The sequence below is a fragment of the Phascolarctos cinereus genome, unplaced genomic scaffold (assembly GCF_003287225.1).
Source record: "Phascolarctos cinereus isolate Bilbo 61053 unplaced genomic scaffold, phaCin_HiC Scaffold_2;HRSCAF=192, whole genome shotgun sequence".
Taxonomy (NCBI): domain Eukaryota; kingdom Metazoa; phylum Chordata; class Mammalia; order Diprotodontia; family Phascolarctidae; genus Phascolarctos; species Phascolarctos cinereus.
This window is the reverse complement of record NW_027555625.1, coordinates 114,165,341-114,189,770: the sequence shown is the minus strand read 5'-3', so window position 1 is coordinate 114,189,770 and position 24,430 is coordinate 114,165,341. Positions and strand designations below refer to the sequence as shown.

At 35.8% G+C, this 24,430-nt stretch overlaps 1 protein-coding gene across 3 annotated transcripts in view; it reads right to left on the bottom strand.

Annotated features, from left to right (window-relative positions):
* Positions 1 to 3,666: 3,666 nt before the first annotated feature.
* The window catches only part of AFTPH (aftiphilin), an 88,376-nt gene continuing 67,612 nt past the window's right edge, over positions 3,667 to 24,430 (bottom strand). Inside the window, exons 7-10 of one of the 3 annotated variants that reach the window (XM_020985441.2) lie at positions 19,848 to 19,908; positions 18,218 to 18,301; positions 14,311 to 14,434; positions 3,667 to 4,872 (exon numbers count right to left, since the gene is read on the bottom strand). In XM_020985441.2, the coding sequence (XP_020841100.1) occupies positions 4,728 to 4,872; positions 14,311 to 14,434; positions 18,218 to 18,301; positions 19,848 to 19,908 (414 nt within the window). In that variant the 3' untranslated portion in view covers positions 3,667 to 4,727. Of the gene's footprint in view, positions 4,873 to 14,310; positions 14,435 to 18,217; positions 18,302 to 19,847; positions 19,909 to 24,430 lie in introns of those variants that run through there. The other 2 variants (XM_020985442.2, XM_078149546.1) reach the window with 2 other exon arrangements.

The following is a 24,430-nucleotide window of genomic DNA, read 5'->3' as shown; positions in this document are numbered from 1 at the left end:
CAGGGGAAGATGGGAGATGAAGGGTGAGTAACAGAGGGATGGCTGGGGGAGTGATGTCCAGTGAAGCTGAAAACAGAAGTTGGGGCCAGGTTGTGTAGGATTTTAAAAGCTAAAAGGATGAGTTTGTTTTATTCTAAAGGGAACAGGAAGCTACTGTAGTTGACTGAGTATGGGTGTTACATGGTTAAATTTGTTTGGAAGGAAATTAAGTTGGCAACAGGGTGGAGGATGGACTGGAGTGGTAAGAGACTAGAAGGGAGAAATGAGGGGGCTGTTGTAATGGTCTAGCAAAGAGGTGATGAAAGCCTGGACTGAGCTAGTTATGTGAGTAGAGAACACTTAGCATAATACTCTCCTAAAGTTTCTGAAAATCTTAGAATATTTTTTTTTTGGGAGGTGGGTGCTATTTTAGGCTACGAAATTCTACAGAAAATTCCACAAAACAGCTCATGAAAAAATATACCAGGAGAATGAAAATTCTAACTTGGACCACTGAAGCCTACACATTTATCACAATGATCCTGCCACTTACATTTGTTTTCACCATGTTGTGTAATGAATTATTCCAGGCAGGGTCATAAGAATGAATGTGGGACACTGAAGGTACCAATTTGTTATATCAAATATAATAATTATGCAGTTATGAAGAACAGTATATAGAACTCATGCAGTAGAAATGTCAAGGGAAAGAGAATGACAGGTTTCCATACTTGGAAGGCTGTGTACTGTGGTTGAAAGAGTACTGGATTTGGACTCAAGAGTAAGACCCAGACTTGGACAAGTCACTTAAGGATGTGTAAAATGGAGATACAACCTGTAGTACTTATCTGACAGGGCTGCCAAGAGCCAGTAAGAATGAATGTAAAATGTGTTATGAACATTAAGCCACCTGTCAATGTCACCTTTTATCATTATCATTACATATCAGACATAGAGCAGAAGCATGCAATGCAATGACCTGGGTAGTTTGAACCCAAGTTTCTCATTCTGACCTGAACTGTGCCAAGACATCCTAGCTGTTGAGCACCAGTGGTGGAAGGAGGTGAGACTCTGGGTGCTTGATTTACTATTTCTGTGGTACTGAAGCCAGTCCTTATTGCCAGTTTTGACAGCTCTGGGCACCAATCAGCTCCTTCAAGTCGCAATGGATTCTTTCCCTTCCCCCAGTGCTTGGTCCTCTGGCTGTGCTTAGGAAACAAATGGGCAGCTGCCACTACAGGCAGTTTCGAGGTGAGCTATGGAGACAGCTTGCAGCTGGCAGCCTCTCCCTCCGCTGCCCTCCCCACGAACTTCACTAACGTGCCAGGAGCGACGAAGAGCCTACTCTGTCAAGACTCCAAACACGCTTTCCTAGACAACAGACAGTGCTCTTTAATACAATTATACCACTGGTCCGGCTTGAGGCAACAAATTTTTAGTTGTACAAACTGAAGCACTGATTTTAACCTGACAACTAGACGTTAACGTACTTCATTGAAAAAGGGAAGAAAAAGCAGACACAGGCAGAAAGGGAACTACCAGCCTGTCCAGAACAAGTCCTGAGATAAAGTATGCATAATAAGAACCCTCACAGTGGTGCTAATTTCACATCAAAGAAGGCACAGTTAACCTATTTCTAACTGTGGGAAGCAATGGAAGTCATAATAAATGTAAACATAGCACTTTTTAAGGATTAGAAAGCAACTTTTCCAGCACAACTTATGAGTTAGGTAGAAAGGGAGGCAGTAGACTTGGGTATTAGAAAGGTCTTGGGTTCAAATTCTGCCTTGCTCACTTACTGGCTATTGAACCACGGACAAGTCACTTAAACCTCCATGAACTAGGTTCTTCATCTGTAAAACTGGGAAAAGTCTACCTGTAGTACCTGTATTATACAGTAGTTGTGAGACTCAAATGATCATGTCTGTAGGGTACTTTGCTGTAAATGGCATATTTACCTAAGTGCCACATAAATGTTCATTATTAGGTAGCAAAATTAGTATGCCTATTTTACAGGCGAAGAAACTGAGGACAGGAGGTCTATGGTCATACAGTTAGTAAAAGGCTAAGCTGTGCCTTACTTAGAGGTCTAAGCTTAAGTTCAACACTTTCTATTATACTCTATGGCTCTGGATTCAAATCCACAAGACCCAGAATCTCATTAAATAACATATTACTCAACGTCGCCACCTCTTGGAGGCCAGACTCTTTATGAAATGGGGCTAACATGTTCATTCTACTTACTTCACCAGGTTCCTCTGAGGATGAAAGGTGATAATATATAGCATAACAAAGTAAAGTGTTATCTAAATGTCAGTTCACAGAACAGAATCATAGAACTTTGGAGCTGAAAGAGATTCACTATTACCACAAGCTTTTCACCAGTGAATGCTGTTTTTCATAATGTTCTCCAAAAAGTCCAGGATTTTGTTAGGCCTGGTCATCATCAGCCTGGGTAGGACAGATCCTAAATTTGAAAGGATGCTACTTGTCAACTTTAACTTAGCAACAGAAAGAAATTGTGTGGAGGTCTATTCTGGGGTCTTTTAAAAAAAATTATTTTTAGGCAATTGGGGTTAAGTGACTTGTCCCAGGGTCACACAGCTAGTAAGTGTCAAGTGTTTGGTCTGAGGCCACATTTGAACTCAGGTCCTCCCAATTCCAAGGCTGTTGCTCTATCCACTGCGCCACCTAGCTGCCCCCTCTGTGGTCCTTCTTCATGGAGGTCGGTAAAACGGAGTAGTTATGTCACAAAAAGAACTAAGATGAATTATAACTTTGTTCCAATGTAGGAAGAACAGAAGTAGGCAATAGAGCCCCAGGTCATCATAACCAAATAATTAGGAATACAAATTTTCTGATGTTAATGTATCATCAGATGTGAATATATGATCTGTCATAAGATTTGGGCCTGAGTCTTACTTATGGTAAGATGGGAGACTACTCAGCTGCTTCTTCCAGAGAAGTGCCATTTTGTAAGTTTTGCTACAGTTCAGTGTGGTGTTTTTACAAATTAAACTTAAAATATTATTTTTTAAAATAGTTAAGAATGGCTCCCAAATACATAGCCACAATATGAACAGGCTTTGATTAACAAATTATTGAAATCAAAATTCTTTTTTTTTTTTTTGGCAATTGGGGTTAATTGACTTACCCAGGGTCACACAGCTAGTGAGCATCATGCGTCTGAGGCCGGATTTGAACTCAGGTCCTCCTGACTCCAGGGCCAATGCTCTATCCACTGCACCACCTAGCTGCCCCCAAAATCTTCTACTAAGATTTAAAAATTACTTTGGAGGGATTTGTTACCTCACTTAATTTCATACTCTTTGTTTTGTTTGGGGAAAAAAAAAGGGAAGTAACAAGGGGCCACTTAGCACTTCACTGTAGCACTGTCAATATACTCAGATGAAACCATATTGCAGGAAACCCCTGTGATTATTAGTGTTATGTCAGAAGGTCACATGTCAGCACAATTCAGCTGTGATCCAATTCTCATGGGCTGGAATAAAAATTCTTTTCTAGTTTTCAGACAGCAGAGGCCTCACTGTTTCTGAAAGGCTGTTTGGTACAGAAACTAAACAGAACTTTATCAAAGTACCTCCCAAAGTTCCTTAATTTTGGTCTCAACCACAAAATGGAACTGATAGCAGCCTTTTTTTCCCTACAGAGAGACATGAGACTGCATATCTTTTAAATTATTTTATTTCTGTATAAGCTAAAAGGAAATTTACACACTTAAATCTCAAAAGACCTGGGGCATGCATATTAACCTTGTTAGAGGTTCTTCTACATCTCTCTTTTTTTCCATAGGAATTTCCCCAAACATTTACAACCCATAGTCTTTTAACTGTATATACAGCCTAAACCATAGCAATCTATGATTATGTCATTTTACACTGTGCAAAATCCTCAAACAAAATAGTGGTATAATAGAACCAAAAAAAATCAGTAACAGGTAACTTTCACTGCAAGACATTCATATGATTTTGGTCCTTCTCCAAATCAAAATGATTAAAGCAGACACAATCTTTTTCTAATACAGCCCCTCCCAATCAAGTTCTGACAATGATCCATCCCTATTAACAGAATAGCGACTGATGAAAGTACCTATAAAAGGCCGTACAGCAATATGCCAGATTGAAAAGATTAAAAACTAGTCCCAAATCTTCAGCAACAGCCTTTTCTTTTTTTAAGATCTGAACCAAACCCACCACATACAAAATAAAATAAAATAAAATAAAATAAAATAAAATAAAATACAATACAATAAAGTGATCTTTGGAGCTCACTTGTAATAGCAAAAGTAATTCAATGTGTTAGACAAAATTAAGAGGACATTCAATGCAATCTGAAAAATTCCTGAAGGGGATTTCACAGACAGTGAAGATTTGAGTTTTCAATTCTGTTTTTTTTTAAATTTTAAAAGTTTTGTAAGAAGGACACTACCAGTGTATTTCACAAAGACATAAATGTATACACCCCAGCAACACAAAAAGAATAAATCTTCAAAAATGTTCACCCCCAATTATTTACATTTTTCTAATATAAATTTAGGACTTCAGTATGTAAATAAATATACATTACTATGTATATCTTTCTAGTGTTGCTTACCAACAAATCAGCTGAACTTGAAATTTGTTTTTTGTTTTTATTTTTTTTTTAATTAAAGCAAGTATGCTTTTGGTGGTGGGAAGGGAAAGGAAGGAAGGAAAAATCAATATAAACTGTCCAATTCATATCGCTTATCAGTCTGCCTTCTCGTGGCAGCTTGTTGAAGGTGTTAGCGTAGCTGGGAACATCAGCACCTTGGCGTGCATGAAGGTTAAGTCGGGAAGGCTAGCAATCACCTTGGCAGCCTCTTCACTCAGACGCTCTTCTCTTTTAGGTTTCCTGTTTACAGAAGAAAAAGAAAAGCATGTTAATCACTTCGCTGTCGATGGGGAAAATCTGCTCCATGATACGAACCAGCAGCCTACAAAGAACTTCAGTCATGTTACTCCTACTAGTCACGGATGTTCTCTGTCCATCCCCAGCTCTGACTTGTATTTGCTTAAGCTTTTTCAAGATTCTTCCTTTGTCAAACGCTACTGCAAGGACGATTATGTTTCTACCTAAGTGAGTAGTACACATTTTGCATTTTTGAAAACAGCTCACAACTTTGCTTAGTTATTCAAAGTCTCTACAAATCATAATTATTACTAAAGAATGGCAATAAACCTGAGGTCACAGGTCTACTTTGCCTAAAAGGGTTTTCTTCATTCTCTATGGAGATGTAAAAATTGAAGTAATATAGAATAAAATGTGTCTGGCCTGAAGCCTTGCTAGAAATTTCAACCCTGAGCTTTGTTGGTTTTCATCAGGGAGTTCCAGAAAATGAGAAAGTTCTCTATGTAAAAACACCCAGACTTTGCCCCTCTGGGATTCTGAAAGACAGCCCATTAGCAGCAGTACTGAGGATGATTTCTCCTGTTGAGGATGCTCAAAGAGTAGAGGCAGTCTCTAAGGTAACCAGGGACGAAACCATACAGGGTTTTACAGGTTAGGATCAACAGGAGACCAGGAGGGTTACAGAAAAAGGACCAATGCTTTCCTAGCCAGTGAGCTGAGGCTGCCAGCACCACTGGAAATTCTAAATGATCTTCAAAAGTAGCTCAGTAAAAGCATATTATTGTAATCCAATCTGCAGGGTATTTCAAAATACTAACTGTATTAAAGAGTATTTGCAAAGAGATCCTCATTTTTTAAAGTTTCTGACTTTAAATGAATGATTATCTTTTTTTTGGTTGAAAAAGAAAACTGGGAGCCAAGCTAATTAGCTAATTGCTAATCGATTTCTTCCTGCCAAGTAAATTCATTTGTTATTTCCCCCTTGAATCTGTGGAGGAGGGAGAGAGGAGGTAAGATAAGTATATATAAAACAAAACTATTGCAGGCCACCACTTCACACCTAAACTTGATCCCTCTGTATCACTTCATGTCTCTTTAATCCAAGATGAAATCAAAAGGCTTTGTAGGGTGACTAGAAAAGTCAAAACCAGATTATTAGTGCCACAAGGTGAAACAGAAGTGCAAGAGGTCTATTAGAACTGCCATCAGAGACACTGGGAACTATATCAATAGATAAACTATTAAACTGAGCTTCTGTTGCATATGAAAAGAATGAGACATATCCAAGGTTCTGCAGATTAAAACCCCCTACAACTAAATATGTTTGCTTTATCTGGAGGGAGAAGAGAAAGAGGAAAAGGGCTGAGAGGAAGGAGAAAGGGTATTTTTGCCTGAGGATCACCCTACACTACAGCTGGAGATAATCCTCCATTTTTTCTAAAAGCCTTCACTTTTCACAATTATTTGGGGGTGACTGGATACTACATTTTAAAATATTAACTAAAAGCATATGGCTTATAGTATATGCGTTTAATCTGTAATCATTTTATATACAGACATGATACAAGGCTATTTAGAGACTGAAAGAAAAAAAAACGCTTAAGAATTGAAAACAAAGTTGCATTGTTGACTTTTTTCAAAGTCTTTGGCATTGGGCAGGTGGTGACCTAATTTTGGTCTATTAACTCAAGTTCTCCAGGTACAGCACTTCCAAAATCTCTAGCTAAGATCTATCCTCAGGTTTTATTTTGTTTGCTTGTTTGTTTTTTTTTTGGTTATTCTTTTTTGAGAACACAAGTCTTTTTTTGCTATTTGAACCTTTAACTTTTCTTAATAAAAAATTTAAGTCTTTTATTTCAAATAAAAGACTTAAATTTATTTTATTCTAAAGTAACTATTATAAACTCTTGGGTTTTGAAATACTATTTTTTATACTTAAAAGTACTCTTGTGGGAAACTATAAATGGAATATCATTATGCCAGTGAAAATACAAATTAATACATATTCTGTTGCTCCCAAAGTGAGGAAAACAAGGTGTTTATGTATATAACAAACATCACATACATTAATTCTTTATAGATCAATGCAACAAATCTTCTCACCTGAAGTTAATGCCACATATGCTTAATTCTCATTGTAAGGAGTTGATGTTTAATAAATGATAGCTGCCAATGATAGTTATGATACTATCGTTATGATTCTAAAGCCATTACATCTCTTCTTCATCAACAATTGATTCAAAACATAAGATGAGAAGTATATGTATGTGTATACACACACATATATATGTAGGTATATATGTGTAATTCCACAGCTAAACTATAGTGCAAACAAATGATCTTTTATTAAAACCAAAACCAAGAGAGTATAATAAAACTACTTAATTTTAAGACATTCAAAATAAAAAGCAAGTTGACTCAAAGTGGAAAATCTCTCCAAATTTAAGTCAACCTCTACAACAAAAGCATCATTTACTTCAAAAGTCTAGTTAAATGGAGGTGGGAGGGAAGAATCCCAATGGTGTGGGCAAGAATCCATAGTGAATGAACCTGATTCATTAACCTTTTTAAATCACTGGCTAACCACCAGCAACCTAGCAATATGAAAAGGGGAAGAAAGGTTTGGGGATGTTTGGGACCTGTTCCCCCAAATTAAAAAAGACGGGATGGCATTCTACATCCTCCAGGCCAGAAGAATTCTTTGTATGGTAGTTGCTGCTCACATGGCTCTCAAATGAAAATGAACAAAAACAAAGTGAGCCAACACTATGCCAGTAAGATCTCTATGCTGTGGATCTCTCAAAAAAAAAAAAGAAAAAGAAAAAAAGGGGGGCATTTAAGTGATTTGAACATTAAATAACTTTCTTTTTTAAATAACTTTTTAAAAAATTAAAAAAAAATTTTTAGGCAGTTGGGGTTAAGTGACTTGCCCAGGGTCACACAGCTAGTAAGTGTCAAGTGTTTGGTCTGAGACCGGATTTGAACCCAGGTCCTCCCGACTTCAGGGCTGGTGCTCTTTCCACTGCACCACCTAGCTGCCCCTAAATAACTGTTTCTTGATCAGGACCATATTATAAAGAGTTTTGAATGACATGAGAGCAGACTATAAGAAACACTTCATCCAAAAGAAGTATTTTCTTATAAGGCTTCCATATGATAAAAAACTAAATTCAGAATTTCAAGTATTTAGATTAATGCTATATTTCAGAAAGTGATCCAGTTGAAATAAAGTAGTTGCTCACTGACTGAGGAACGGCTAAATAAATTGTGATATCTGAATGAAACGAAATATTGCTGTACTATTAAGAAAAAATAACTATGAAGACTGAAGAGAAGCAGAGGAAGATTTATGACTGGTACAAAGTTAAAAAATATATAGACGATTACAACAATAGAACAATAAAAAATAAATGTGAAATTCTAACAACCAAGCTGGGACCCAAAGAAGAAGTGTGACAATGCATTTCCCTTTCTTCCTTGTGAAGGTGGGGGTTAGGACTACTGTTGTGGAATACTGCATGCAATATCAGATTTACTGATGTGTTGGTCAGTTGTGCTGAAAAACTATCCCCCCACACCTCATCCCACCTTTTTTCCTTTTTAATCCTTTACTATGAGGCATGACTATTTGGGAGGAGAGGGACAGGGCAATTTTGGGAAATGAAAGTGATATAAACAGAAGAGAAAAAAATAAGAGAATAACAAATGCACAGTAGCAAATGCCTTTTTTTTATTGTAGCGACATACTCAAGGACTGCAATGACCACAGACATACAAAAGGACTAGACATACGTCTGGAAAGCATGAAAAAAACCAATGACCATACACAGTAACACACTAAGGGATGAAAGGAGAACAACAGGTATTTCATGAGATTAAATAAAGACATGCCAAAAGAGAAGAGAAAGGGTACTTCACTGGAAATCAGTAGCTCTAAGTCTGGAGAAGATGAACATCACCTCAAGCTTCCACTCAGCTACAGTAAGAGAGATGCCCAAGACAGTAAGATTTTATTTACCTTAACCTAAATTTTACCTTACTTCAAAAAAATAAAAAAAGATTTTCAATTAGGCAGTCTCACATTTAAATGCGCCTGTCAAAAGTCCCGGTTCTGTAATACTGTACTTCTCATATATACACAGAATTCTATAGTTATACATTTCCAACTTACTAAGGTCTCATACTCACAAATAGCACCTATCACAATGTTTCCACTGCCAACAGAGCTTTGGAGAGGTTTCTACTGTATTATAAGAGAAATAACGCTCTCAATACTTTGCTGAACATTACGCGCCTCTACCCCCAACCTGGTCTTGCTTGTTAAGATGACCTCTCCAAATGATTGAACAAATTATAGTAAGATCAAACCTAAATTTGCCTGTCTATATCTTTCAATCCCATCCAACAAGCAGTTAGTGCCTGTTATGTGTCAGGCACGATGCTGGGTGCAGTGGCTGTGAGATGTTGGCAGATAAATACATGCACCATAACTTGAGGAGGACAGAGGAAGCACTCACAGCCATGGGGATTGGCAAAGACTTCCTGTAGCAGATTCCAAATGAGAGGTGAAGGTGAGAAGGCCGTACATTCCAGGAAGGTGACACAGTTTGTGCAAAGGCACAGATGTAGGGGATGGGATGCCAAGCTGTGGAAACAGTGAAGACGTCTGCAGGAGTAGGGCTGGGAACCCACCCAGGACTTCACATGCAGCTGCTGGTTCTGGGTGGCCAAGCAAAGCAGGTCTCATTTCTCTCCCATACAACAGTTCCTCAGACATCGTTCTGGTTTCTCTCTCTGGGATGTTTTCCTACCTATCGATGTCTGTCCTCAGACGGCGCTGAGCAGGTCTGCGTGCTATGCCCCTCAATGCACTCACACTGTTGACTCACGTGCAACTTGTGTCTATGTTACTCCCACAGCTCTTCTGGACAACAAGCTGCTGTCTAGCCATGCCTCTTCCACATTGTACTTAAGTTTCCAAAAATCAACCTCACAAGTATGGGAGTTGTGTATTCATATTAAAGTTCATCTTATTAGATTTGGTCCATCTAACAATCCAGCCAGCCTGTATTTTTGATTCGGACACCTGTCATCCAGTGTAATGCTTCACAGCTATGTCCTATCTGCAAATGTGATAAGCACTACATCTATGCCTTTATCCAGGTCACTGATAAAAATGATACCTAATGTTCACATAGTTCTTTTTAAGGTTGGCAAACTACTCTATTTCTCTCCCTCACACACACATTCTAATTTGCCCCTTATAAGCAACCTCATTTTATTAGCATTATAATTATTATTTAAACCCACTGAATACAATTAAGGCCAAAATAAAGAGCATGAATAATTTTAAAATTGTAGGAAAAATAGGAGCTATCTCTGGGACATCAGATATGATAATAAATGCTTGTTGACTTGACCTTATGCTCATTCAATTTATTGATAACAGGTTTTAAGTTTATTTGTTTACAGAACTTATTGGATCTAGATATATGTGGATAGAACCATAACAGTATAATAACTTCACTACAGGTATGAGTAAAAAGGTTTCAAACAATACTTTCCATAATTTAATTCACTAGGTTGGTGAACAGATGATAGTAAAAAACCCAAACAACTTTTTCAGAGTGAACTGAAATGTAGTGAGTAGGAGCAAACAATATTTCAAGGAGGCATGTAAGAATGACTTACAAAAACATGTCACAGACCTGTCCTGGGCAGGTAGCACAGCAATCAGAAAGAGAGCAGACATCTTAAGGCAAAAGCTTTCAGCCACCTCTAAGTCTAAGGCACAGCTGAAAACAAAATTCTGTAAAAACCAGTTCTGGAAATCAAACAACCACCCTCACACATGGATACTGCAGAAATGACTGCAACCTGCTCCTGTGTGACCACTAACCACTACCATCAGGGCATCTTCAGTTACAATGAATGGTAATGTCCACATATCCAAGAGTATATATGAAAATCAATAAGTGATGCTATTTGAGATCACCCAGGGTGCATGCCACCAAACACTGGCAATTCTAGGACAGATAGATTCTTATTTTTCTAAGTAAATAATTTTGAGATTATTTCTTGTGATTAAGGTAGGACATTACAGAGTTATATAGTACGATTTAGGGTTGTAATTGTATAGCACAGTCCACTTAAACCTTAAATAATATCACACTAAAACAACTTGTTACACTAGCATTAGTATTGTTTTCTTTCTTTTCTCCCTTCAAAAATGTTTCAAAACCAGTAAATACAGTTGCTGAGCCAATATGTAGATCATGGGTAATTTTTATTATTTATTTTCATGGGTAATTTAAAAAAAATTATAGGAAAAATAGGAGCTATCTTTGATGAAGGTTAATGTTTGAGAATTTTGGTCAACTCTTTCATAACATAGAATACTAGAATAAATGAACATCTGTGCTCTCAGCCTTCTTTTCTATTAGATATGAAAAAAGTACTAACCTGTCCATGTATAACATGGACCATATTCAGAAGTATGTTCATAATCACTGCTTATTTTAGATTTAAAAGGCTTAGGCTATTTTTTCCAAAAATCTCAACTAGGTGGAGAGATTTCTATTTTTATATGATGACTAGTTCTATGTGGGAAATAAAGTTCACATATTGATCTTTAAGTCATGTAGCTTATGTGTCTTTAGGAATAATGTCTCTAATATTCATATGAAATTTCTGAATAAATTACTTTCATTGAGGCCAATGAAACCTTTCAAAATCTCTAAGCTTACTGTGAATGCATCTCCCATTAATCTTTCTGCCTCTTTCCCAATCTACCCTACTTACTGACGTAAGTCCTTTAGGCATACTTAATTAAATCCTACACTTAATTGTAGGATTTAATAGTAGAGGTCTGTGGGAGGTTGTAGAGAAAACGGGAAATTCCTTGCTTGGTTCCTGAACAAAAATGGTTATATTTACATAAGTAAAGTTTCTAATGTTATTTGATTAAAGTTATTTTTTTCCTTTGTCTTTTAATTTCAAGGATGATCAATAACCAGAAGAGGTTTTGGGTATAAGTAAAAATTTAAGGTGTAAAATTATCCAAGCACCTTTCCTTAAAACTTGCTTGGCTATGACTAAACAGGCTATATTTTTTATCACTGATTTAAAATCAAAATGTTTTCTTTCAAGCATCATTTGTTCTAGTCAACGTACAAACTATTGGTATATTTCAGCTAGACTGTCTTTCTTACATGAGAGACAGTGCTTACAGTGCTAGACTTGAAATCAGGAAGACAAAGAATTAAATCTCACCTTAGGCACTTTTGAGCTATGTGACCTTGGGCAAGTCTTGTAACCCCTTTCCCTCAGTTTCCTCACCTATAAAACGAAGGGGATGAATCTGATGGACTCTAAAGTCAATTTCAACTCTAAATCTTGAGGTTATAATTCTGTTTCCTAACCTGTAAAACAGGGATAATAATACCTGTAGTATTATTATAGTACGTCTCTCATAGGGTTGTTCTAAGGGTCAAATGAGAAGAAATTAATTTATTAGAGTGTTTCGCAAAACTTAAAATGCTATAAAAATGTCAGTTATCATTGCTCATTTAATCTACCTCTGGAAAACGAGGGAGCTGTCATTCTGTACTGTGTTTCTATAGTGGGCTTGAATTTATCCTAAACCATCTATATTTTCTTGCCTGGGTTCCCTTTGTGACCTGGTCATGGTGGCTTGGGGTAACTACATTTGGTCATTTAAATTTCTAACTTTCATTTACTTATATGGTTTGCAACCAATAATTTAATTCCTCAAATACAGAAATCCTGGGCTATCAAGGTTTTGGGTTTTTTGTTTGTTTAAGTAAGACATTCAATATATACTAAAGAAATCAATGACTAGGAAAACCCTAAAACTTTTTGCCAATTCAATTCCAAAATATCCTGTAGAATGGGAAAATATGAAAGGAAGTTCTTAAAGTGATAAGGTTTGGAAAGTTTTCTAGTATACAGTGCTGTTCAGCAACTATTTTGAAGAGCTAAAATAAGGCAAGTCAATCATGAGGTTTAGAGCTCCTCCTAATGGTTCAAAGAATAAACTTTCATTGCTGGCAATTTCAAAACTTCCCAAATTGTTATCATTAACAGGACAAAATAATTAGGAAAAGAATATCAAACTAAAATTCTAATAAGGAAGGAATTACTTAGGAAAAATGAACAATTAGAAGATATTGTAAAAGCCTAAAAAAAATTCAGCTCCATTTACAGTTTCATTTAATACAGTTTTATTGATTCTACATACTCCCTTTAAACATTCTGCTAAAGAGCATAAGTCTGATAAGAATGGTTACCAGTTTAATAGGAGAGAATCCGAGGGAAAACAATATGTAGATTAAAAATTGAATTTGGGCAGAGTTGAAAGGGTGTCCTCTGCAGATATTAACTGCATACCTAGAATCTTAAAATGATTATATATCCATTGAGTGGAGTTCTGATTGTGGCAATGTGATATTTCATGCCAAAATTCTGAGATAAATATGTATAAAAGAAAAATTTTGATGACTATTTTCTGACAACTTAAAAATCAAATGAAAAAAGTTTGGTGTAAATGGTAAACTTGGGATTTCATATATAGGCAGAATGTGTTCATTCAAGAACAGCATTGTAGCACTGTCAGTATAAGAATTAAACATGATTATTCCTGCAGTAGTACTTTCTTTCACTGACAGTCAGATAACTCGTTTGATATTGGTTTAAGTACTAACATAAAATGATTGTTGCCCTGTTGAAGAAGTTTTTGAGTTGCCATAGAAACCTAAATGTATGGCTTAAGGGACCAACAAAGTGCTTTAAAATGACTTTAGTACATACTCCTCTAGTGCCCTGTTTTTTTCTCAGAGTTTCCATGAAGTCAAGAGAAAAAATTTCCCCTTCCCAAAACAACTGGGTTTCAAAATAGCATATTCTGGAAGCAGCTAGGAAAGCTGGTTGTTATTTTACTTATTTTAGTCAGGTAAAAGGGATACCAAGGGCCAAGTTCAGGTGAATTTGGGGGCAGGCAAATAGGTATGGAAAATGGCATTTCTATGTCTAGTTTAACACACAGTTATTTAGTTGGTGGGTATAGGGAGGTGGGAGATTCTCCAAATCTGGAGAAGTCAGTACTGAAAAGTTTAAAAGAAGCCCATAAATATTAGTCAAGTAACCTGATTATAATCTCTTTCATTCCCTTATAAAAGAGATTAATTCAATATTCCTAACCCACAGAATTTAGTATATTGTCACCTACTCGATAACCTCCCCACAAGCTGTATCTTAAAATAGTAAACAGATTTTTTTTTAAAAAACAATGGACACTTCACACACCTTTTCATTTTACGTTGCTTTTCTTTAACATGGAATCTAAATAAGTGGTTAATACTTATGACTTGCAATAAACAATCCTATCTTCAGGAGGTTTAGCTGGTTATTATTGCAATTTACCTGGTTGATGTGCTCGTCTTCTCTACTGTGGACATGAGTCTTGCAAATGCATCAGTCACTTTTATGCTTGAGTTGGCGGTTTCCAGTTTTGAAGTTGTCAACTCATACAACTCTGGATCCACACCTTACAGTATAAAATGATAGTCAGTGATGGCAGGTTGCAAGTGTGTCAATCAGCCACAATCCAAGATGCAAAAGGATTAATTCTGGAAACATCTGAGTAATTTACAATCACCACAAATTATTTTCAGAATAATATACTATTACATTTCTCATTATAACCTTTATTCTTTTTTGGGGGGAGGGGTGTGAGGCAATCGGGGTTAAGTGACTTGCCCAGGGTCACACAGCTAGTAATTATCAAGTATCTGAGGTTGGATTTGAACTCAGGTCCTCCTGACTTCAAAGCCAGAGCTCTATCCACTGTGCCACCTAGCTGCCCCTACAACCTCTATTTTTAATGCTAGAAATTATACTTTTGTGCAGATTTGGGTATAAAAGATTTTATTAAAATAGTTTTAAAAATACTGATTGGTAGGTCTAAAAAAAATGCCAATTCTGATTTATTTGGAATCACAAAAGAGATGTCCCCAAATTTTTAATATCCTCTATATGATTCATAATATAAAGCTAATATTCTCTTAAATCTTTTCTTTGGGAAGTGGGGAAGAATGGACAGAAATCAAACCTCAACTTACAGCACTGGATTTAGGAACTATAAGGTTTATTTAGATCTAAGTAAGTTGATCTTATGTGCAGGGAAACAATTTTAGTTGTTTACATTAGAGTGTGAGCTCATTGATGGCAAAGCAGATATTTTTGTGTGCTTAGCATAGTGCCTTGGAACACAGAAGGTGCTTAATAAATGTTTACTGACAAATCTGATTAAAAGAGACACTGAATATTATGGTCTGTCAGTAAATAATGATCCCTAAAAAGAGGCTATTTACAAAAACAATGATTAGCTAATGATGGTAGTATTTAGAACTGCCCTTTAGTTAACAGCAGGCAGAGAGGAAATAACCTCCACAGAAATACTCTCTGCTTCAGTGACTGTTGATAGTGCATTTAACCTTTTGTCCTGGTTGTAAGTGGTGGCAATACTTTTTGAAACTATGATTAAATGATAATAATTAAAGGATAATTTTTTTCTTGGGATAATCTGAAAATGTCTGTCCTTCTTACTCGTTCATAAACCACTGTGTTAATGTGACGTGCATTTTGCATTCTCAAATTATAAGCAAGTCCCTTTTTACTGAACAAGATAATAGAAAACCAGGAATTACACTGTATTAAGGCTACTTGTTAATATAGCTCAGCAGACTTTCAAAAATAGATCTCAGATGTTCACAGAACCCAAACAAGCAACAGCAGCAAGCCCCACAGTTTCCACTTCCAATAAGGGAGGAAGGCTATAGAAAATGCAAGAACTCTCATAAGTTCTTGGGATCCCATTAAGGTATATGGCATATTATTTCAAAATACACTGTAGATCTATTCTTATAGAATTCTGTATTTATTTAGGATCACAGAATGTTAAAATTATGGATTTAAGAGACAAGTTAGAAACAGAAAACTTTCCTTTCTAAAGGTTAAATTTTGAGGTTACTTTGGAATCTAAGTTAATGTTCAATGCAACATGCTGCTGTTGTACGGAAAACTATATCCTGACTGGCAACACAAAGGTGTGAGAGAAAGCTTGGCTGGTTTTGACAGGTTTAATAAAAGTAACATTGGCTGCTTTACTGTCAAATAGTTAGTAAAATGGGAGATTTTTAAAAAACAGTACGGTTATTTCTCAAAACACAGTAGAACTACAATATAGATATAAGTAGAGAATAATTTGTAGAACTTTTGAAAGAACCTTAATGAGGTCTGTATATAACTCAAGTTAGCACACCAAATTCTATGCCAACCTCCTAAAGAAGTCTTACACACAAAATAATAATTACAAGCTAAGACAATGACTTTCCCAGAAACAAGTCAGAAAAAAATGCAAGCAAGTGGTGAAATGACCTACCAAGGAAGGTGTTTATAACTGTTGCTTGATGACAAGTTTTGAACAAAAACCCAAACAGCAGTAAAATAAGCCAAAATAGGATTTAGAGAAGTTAAATTCATATCGCAGCTAGCATATTTATGAGAATATTGAAAGAAGTATAAAAACAGGTAAAAAGTAACGTGTGCTCTGTTAACTGTGCTAAAATACACTTCCCTTATTACAGCTACGAGACTGTAAGCCTGTCCTCCAGGACATTCTTTTGGCTGTCAGCACTGGACATTAAGCTGGCTTATCAGGTCACTTCTGCATCTCTTTATCAATTCCTGTTATTTGTGTTCCTATAGATGACTGGATGACTTCCAAATGAGAGTATGGATTATAATTAAATTTTAAAAAGATTGTTACGAATTCAAAAGAAAAAAATAATGAGCTCATTTAAGTTATAATATGAAATTGTGAGAAAATGAAGCTAAGGGAGCTCACTGCATCCCAAGGAAGCTGCCTAAGTTGCTGCAGCTTTCCCTGGTAATCAATGAAATTAAATGCATGCTTGTCGGTTCATCGGGTGTCCTCCAATGGCTAACTTACTCACACTGCCAAGTCCATTGAAGCAATGCATTTAGAAGTAATTCAAATGAAAGACAAATCGTTTTGAAACAAAGACTGTGTTGGTTTTCACAAGCCTGGAAAATCTTAAAAGCAAATGAAAACAGTAATGAATCACTTGGATTCTAGAGTATGGTCACTGTACCAATTGGCAGTAAGCAATAAGGTTCCACTAATGAATGAGCAAATCTTGGAGACCAGGAAAAAAACATGGGGTCACACCTCAGCCACCCTTCTCAGGTCCTTCCTATTTCCTAGATCTTCCCCTTGATTGAGGATGGAGGTGGTTTCAGTTCTTAAGCCTTTCTTAACGGAGCAGGACAAAACTAAAATATGTCTAACGGCTAGGGTGACTAGGAGAGGGGTATCAAAAGGGGTCAAGGGTAACCCTCTACCCATAGGTTTGGGTCACCAATGCTGCCCTGTGACCAGTTGGTAGGACAACCAGATCACAAGCTGAGGTAACACCAACTCAGTGAAAATTATCTTAAAGAAAATGTAACCATAAAAACATCATTACAATGTTCATCTTTTATTTAGTTAGAAAATGACAAAATACATTAGTCCCTTGGTCAATGGACTGAACTTCAGCAGGGCTGAACATTCCTTTCATAGGCATTTTCCAATATATTTTCTTGGTTTCTAGCTTTTCAGGTCCCGTAGGCAACTGTCTTTCTACTATTTTGTGGTAACACTTTTCCTCGGAGGTAACAGCATACCTGCTATTTAAGAAATAACTACATAAAAACTATAATAGAGATCCCTGTGTCAATTACACGACTAAACAACAGGCTCCAATATTTTGGAACCTAACTCTACATTAGCAGCACCAAAGTACACGTAATTATCTGAATGCCAGAATTTGCAATAACACTGTAATCGCAGGCACTACAATGTAAAAGATGCATATGCGATTGTACTTAAGATTCTTTTTAAAACGGCTTTATGGAATGGGCTTTAAAAATCCACACACAAAGTATCACATTTTTTCATAAGTGGAATGGGGGAAATCTTTAACATACTGAGTCACTAAGATGATTAAAATCTTCATTCCTAAAAGCTACCTTCAGCCTTATAACATTACCACTTTTCCCTTAAAAATACTTCAAATTAAGTTACTTGTAGCTTGGTACTGCAAAATAACTAGTAGAAGACAGATGGAAAGAAAAAAAAGTATTAGAAAGACATCATAGAAGAATATGATAAAATCATTTTCCTTGCTTATAGGAAAGTCAAGTGCCATGATCATGCTATTAGTAACAAGTTAGATCATAGTTGTGGTTTTAACACTCTGCTGACCTGGGATGGTGGTGCTGCTGCTAGAGCTACTGTCATCCACGGGCCCAAAGAAATCAAGGTTCAGGAGAGTGGAACCTCCACTAGCTTGGAATTCAGTGACCGTGGTGGTAGGCAGCCATACAGAAGGTAAGCCAAGGGAGGAGGGGTTATGTGTAAAAAGGGGTAAGACACACACTTGAACATGCAAGTTATAATTAGTACTCATTATACAATTTAAAAAACATGAAAACAATGCTTACAGAATTAGTTTGTTATATCTAAAGACAGTAACAACTTAACTCAATGTACATTTTCTCATGTACAATGCAAGTAATTAAACACTAGTAACTTTGTAGTTAGAAAGAAAAGATTTATTTCAATAAAAAAATGGAGCCATATCAGAAAGATCCAGGTAAGTCTGCCTGTTAAAGGGAAACAATACTGTAATTTCAGTCCATTACAAATTCATCATTGTACATGCCCAAACCAATCTTCCAAGTTAGTAATGCTGATTCATAATTAGTGACTTAAAAATCTGAAAAATTTGCCAGTTTCAGGCTACAGAGCAATACAGTGACTTAGTTTAAAATATTCTATGTATTCCTGGATGCCACAATTGCCCTACCCTGTTATGTGCAACTTCAAGTTGTACTGTTCCCCTTTAACTCTGAAACAGTAATCAGAAAGGAGATACATTTTTAAAGAAGTTGTTTGTTAAAAGAAAGCATGATGATTTGACTGAAGTAGTCAGACACTAGACAACAGCAAAAAGGTCCATCCAGGCTTTCCTTCATCACTAAGGTATCCAATCTGCTATAGTCTAGGTATCCTTGCACCACTACTATCCTATCATAAGGGACCATGAAAGAGTGATTAAAAAAAAAGTTTTGGCCAATGTTTAAACAACTATAATGAAGAGTTATTATTTTTATTGTAACCTAAGTTTTGCTAAGAAAAAGAAAACCTCCTTTAACTTTCTTTGTTTTTTATCTTTCAACCCTCTAAATTATATAACTTGTTTCCCTTGCCAGCATTTTTTAAAACCATAAGTGATACCAGTTATATGGGCAAAATTTGAATTGCTGGTATCCATTACCCATTAACATTAAATTTTGACATCGAAATGAACTGAATTTAGAAAATAATCATCAAATCACATTTTCCATTTTAATACTGGTGTTCTATAAAATATATCTGAAAACTTTTGAGTCAAAAAATACATATCACTTGCAAACTGCTTTTGGTTAAACAATTGTGCTTTGAAATACCTTTATTCACTGTATTTTGTATACAAAAAACACCCATAAAATGAAGATCATCAGGAAAATATTTTTCGCAAGTTAAATATTTCAAGCTAAAATACTACTTAGCTACTTAGAGAATGACCAGAATTACCTTGGCTGTTTAGGTTCTACTTACAGCAATTAAAATAAAATTTTATCTAGTTCTCACTAAGTACCTTGTGCTATTATATCATGAATATTGATGGCTGCTTTTCTGGGGGAACTACCAATCAGAAGGAAAGCCTGAATTTCCAAAGACAAGAATAAAAAAGTATGTCTTTAAAAAAATCAGCAGAGAGAAGTCTGTCTGAACTTTGTAGCTTTCTTAACTCTAGCTCTTGTGCCAGAGGCTCTACGGAGAGACGTACCATCTAAAGGGTTAGTAAGGCCACTGCTACTCCAGTCAAACTGGACAGGTGGTAGAGATTCCTAGAGTTGGAAATCAAAAAAATAAAAATATGTCAATCCAGATCACAGCAATGTAAGATACTTAAAATAAAGTTTGTTCGTATAAAAACAGCATAAAAATTAGAATATCGCATAAAATTTCATTTTACTAAATGGATAATTATGGATTGATCTTAAGTCAGAAATTTAATCTTCTAAACCAAGCTTTAAACTTATTGTTAAATGGCAATAAATGGATAAAAATTTCTAGCAAAGGACTTCTTTTCATTAAAGGTTAAATTTAGTCAGTACTCGTGAATTATGCCTAACATATACTGTAAAACTGTAAAACATTGTCCAAGAATCAGTTACTAAAAACTTCTTAGCTGAAACCATCCTGGGGGCCAGGAGAACAAGGTTCTATCTAGTCCTCCTCTACTGGTAATTAGCTATATGACCTTGGGCAAGTCATTCACCCTCTACAATCCTTTGTTTCCTCACCTATACAGTGAATTAGTTGAAAGAATTTTTCTACTTCAAATTTCACACTTTCACTTTTCCCTTAGGGAAGAGAATTTTGCTAATTGATAAAAAATTTTAAGACAAAGGTGTAAAATTATGCAACTATAGCCAGGACCTTGAAAGTTTTTCAGAATATTTAACTTCCAACATTTACCTTTTATTGTACTCCTTAGTGGGAGAAAAAGAAATGTGAAAATAGAGTTACTAATTGTACAATAATCTTTCCTTTTAAAAAATGTGGTACCTTAGCAGATCTAGTGCTAATCTATAATTTTAAGGAAGTTGAATCTATTTTGTGAATTTAGAACATTCTCCGATTGTATAAAAATTAATCAAAGATTCTGCTCTAAAAAAAGAAAAAGTTAATTATCAGATTTTAGCACCTATACTTTTAAGTGATGCATATCAAAGACAACAACATTTGGAAACAAAAATATTCCTCTGAATTTCCTGAACAACCTCTGCTTTTAAATTTCTTAACTTCCTTAAAACATCCCTAACAAAACAGTGGAAATGTTACAACAAGATAGCAGGGGAAAATACAAGCAGAAATGAGACATAAAATGGGTGTCAAGGAACAACAAAAAGTTGTTACGTAAGTATACCTGGATTAAAAAATTTGGAGAGAAACTGACAATCTGAAGTTCATGTAAACTGATAGAATGAGCTGTTTCTCACTTTAGTGAGAGAAAATTTCCTAGAAATGTTATAATAATAATATAACAACAATAGCTATCATTTATAGAGTACTTTAAGGTTTGCAAAGCACTTTACAAATAGCCCACTTGATTTTCACAACAACTTGGGGCAGGAAGACAGGTGCTATTGTTATCTCCATTTGACAGATGAGAAACCTGAGGCAGATGTTAAATGATTTACCCAAGGTTACATAGCTAGTAAATATAGGAGGCTGGATCTGAACTCAGGTCTTCCTGACTCCATGCCCAGCACTCTATCTACTGTGTCACCTAGGTGCCTCATAGAACAGACACCAAGATTTCAATTTCTTCCAGGACAGGGACCAGGCACTGTAATTCTTTTGTATACTTGCAATGTTTTATTTTTATACACATATGTTTTACATTATCTCAGTCTATACTAGTGCCATTACATGCACATATGTATATTGTGTATATGTTTATGCACATACGTATATAATCTATTAAGTGCTTACTCATAAAGCCAAATCTGTGTTCTCAGTTATTATTATACAATTGCCTGGGTAATTCATGATATTATTATATATGCCAATCAATAGTACTTAGAAAAATCTATTAGTCAGGCAACGATAGTAACTAAAATGAAAAACGCACTACCACTAAAAATTCTGTAATTTTTTAAAAGCCTACTTGTCTTATGTTGTTTATCAGTTTTATAAAGTCTTTAAGTCATCTGGAAACAAAACTAAAGCATTTGAGAAACCTCTTATTATTTGGACATGGAATTTAGACCATATACACTCATTCCATGTTATTTAAAGATTCATTTTTAAAATTAATAGTCACATTCAGTATTGTATAACAAGTCAAACACTGTGTGTAAGGGATGCCACATCCTCCAGAGAGTTGGTAAGCGTAGTGCAAAGAACACTAGCTTTGGCAGTGGCCAGAAGGCCCAGGTGTGGACCCTGCTTCTGACACTTATTAGCTGTATGAATACAGGTCAATTTTAAAACTTCCCTGAGCCTCAATTTCCTCATCTACAAAATGAGGATATAAATAGTTATACTTATTTCACACAGCTGTTAAAAGGAAACTATTCTGCTTAAGGTAACTGAAATGTGTTACCATCCAGATGAAAGGGTGAAAAAACACAAAACAGTCATCTAAATGTCTTAGCTATAGTATGCTAAACATCTAGATATCATAAAGCAATGAATGACTGGCTAAGTTTTTTAGTTTTTCATCCAGATGTTTGCTCTCCTGTAGACAAAGCCAAATTTGCTGTAACAATGGTATGACGTGAGCACCAAAAATCCACCTACATAAAAGTCATGAACAAGATGAGCAAAGAGACTCCTTGGCAACTGCTTTGAAAACAAACTGCTGAAGAAAGTGTAGGTAAAGCAAAAGAATGAGGAAGTACTACAACAAAAATTTAAGGAATGTGGCACATTTAATACTCTGATCATATTGTAAGAAAGATGTGTTTGTTTATAGTAAAACGAATCCCAGGATGGTGGTCAGGAGACATGGATTTCACCCACAGCTTTATCACTAACAATCTGTAACTTCTCTTATGAATTTCGGTAGCAATGTGATGATGTAGGCTAAAAGGCAAAGAGCTGCCACAGCAGTGGGTTCTGTAAAGACGGAGTACAGTGTATAGTCTACCTACACTAGACTATGCACTCAATACTGTATGAAATGTGGGCTTTACCGTGACCATCAGTCACATTTATAGTAAGAGGTATGTGGGTAACAGGACTAAGAGGGCTCTCCTTAATGCAAAGGATGACAATCTTTAAAAACCAAAGAACCATGAAAAACTGCTCCCAGCCTGTGTCCATACATTGTCTTCTCAAATGAAATTGTTGGAGGCACCAAAAAGTTATGTCTTAGGAAAAAAAATAAAACTGAGAAACTGTTGATTTTTTATCAGATTCAGTCAAAGACAGTGGCCATGAGTTTTAGGAGTTTGAGTCAATGTGGCATTAATGTCTCAGTGGAGGAAATAAACAAAGAAGTTACCCAAATCTGAACAGGAAGAGATCTTTAATCTCAGAACATAAACACACAATTAGATGATTTAATTCAGTCAAGTTTGAAGGTTATAAAATCAGAGGATTATAGATTTAGAGCTGAAAAGACCTGAAGTTCACTGAGTCCAACCTCTTCATTTTAAAAATAAGAACCTGAGGCCTAGAGAGGTTATCCCAAAGAGTATACAGCTTTGAAGTGTGGCCTTGGGCACACCAAGGTAGGATTCAAACCTATGCCTTCTTGACTCAACATCCAGCACTCTCTTCACTGTACCACACTCTCTCTCAAAGTCACTGATTCATTACTGCTGACAGAAATTAAAACATGAATGAGAAGGCCTGGTTTCTGCAGAACATACACATATCTCCTTATGTGTGTGGGAAGGCAGTTCCTTCCTTAAAGTTCTCCAGCTCTAGTGTGGTATTTGTGTCAGACTGAAGACCACATGGACTAGTGCTCAGACACAAAAAACCCTATTAGCATGCACATTACTCAGGATCATATTTACACTTGTCAATCATTGCAACTTGTTTAAATTGTGATATTCTTAGTTTATAATACTTCTGATTATATTTGAATTTCTCAGTTAAGTATGAATTATACATCTTTATATTTTCTATAAATCTTGATCCTTCTTTTTACACATAAAAACACATAAAAACTCTTATTCCAACAAATGATCATAGTCCACAATAGTACCCAAAGTCCCTTCTTAACAAATTTGCTAATTGTCTACTTGCATATCAAAGTATTTAACAAAAGAAAGTACACTGCATGACTTGGGATAACATCTAAGTTATGTATGTCCCTGGGCAGAAGTGAAGCAACTTTTGGACAAATAGAAAATTTTTCTCAAGGTTTTTTACAAAGCACATTAGGACTTTAAAAAATAGTTCCTTTCCTAAATACCAAATCTGACCCAGACTGCTGAAGTTGAACTAAGTATCAAAAGAACAAAATAAATTTCAGATATAGGCTGAAAATAAATGAGGAAGATTATGTGGCATTTATTGTAGACATAGGCAACAAGTGCTAAAAAGGGCCTTAAACCTGAAGAAACTAATGGTATTCTATGAAAACAGCAGATGAATACTTAAATCTTAGAATTATAAATTACCTCAAAAGAACAGTTACTGAATGAACGTTGAGTGTCTCTCTGTCATTTACTCCATATCCCCACCTCCAGTTAGAACACAGCTGCATCAGTGTGAAGGATGAGCACATACAAGGCATGACTATAAAGTAATGAGACTGATCCTGCACACAAACACCAGTCTCATTACTTTATAGTCACACCCTGTATCTTAAAGGTCTCCAGCCATGCAAAGCCACCATTTCTT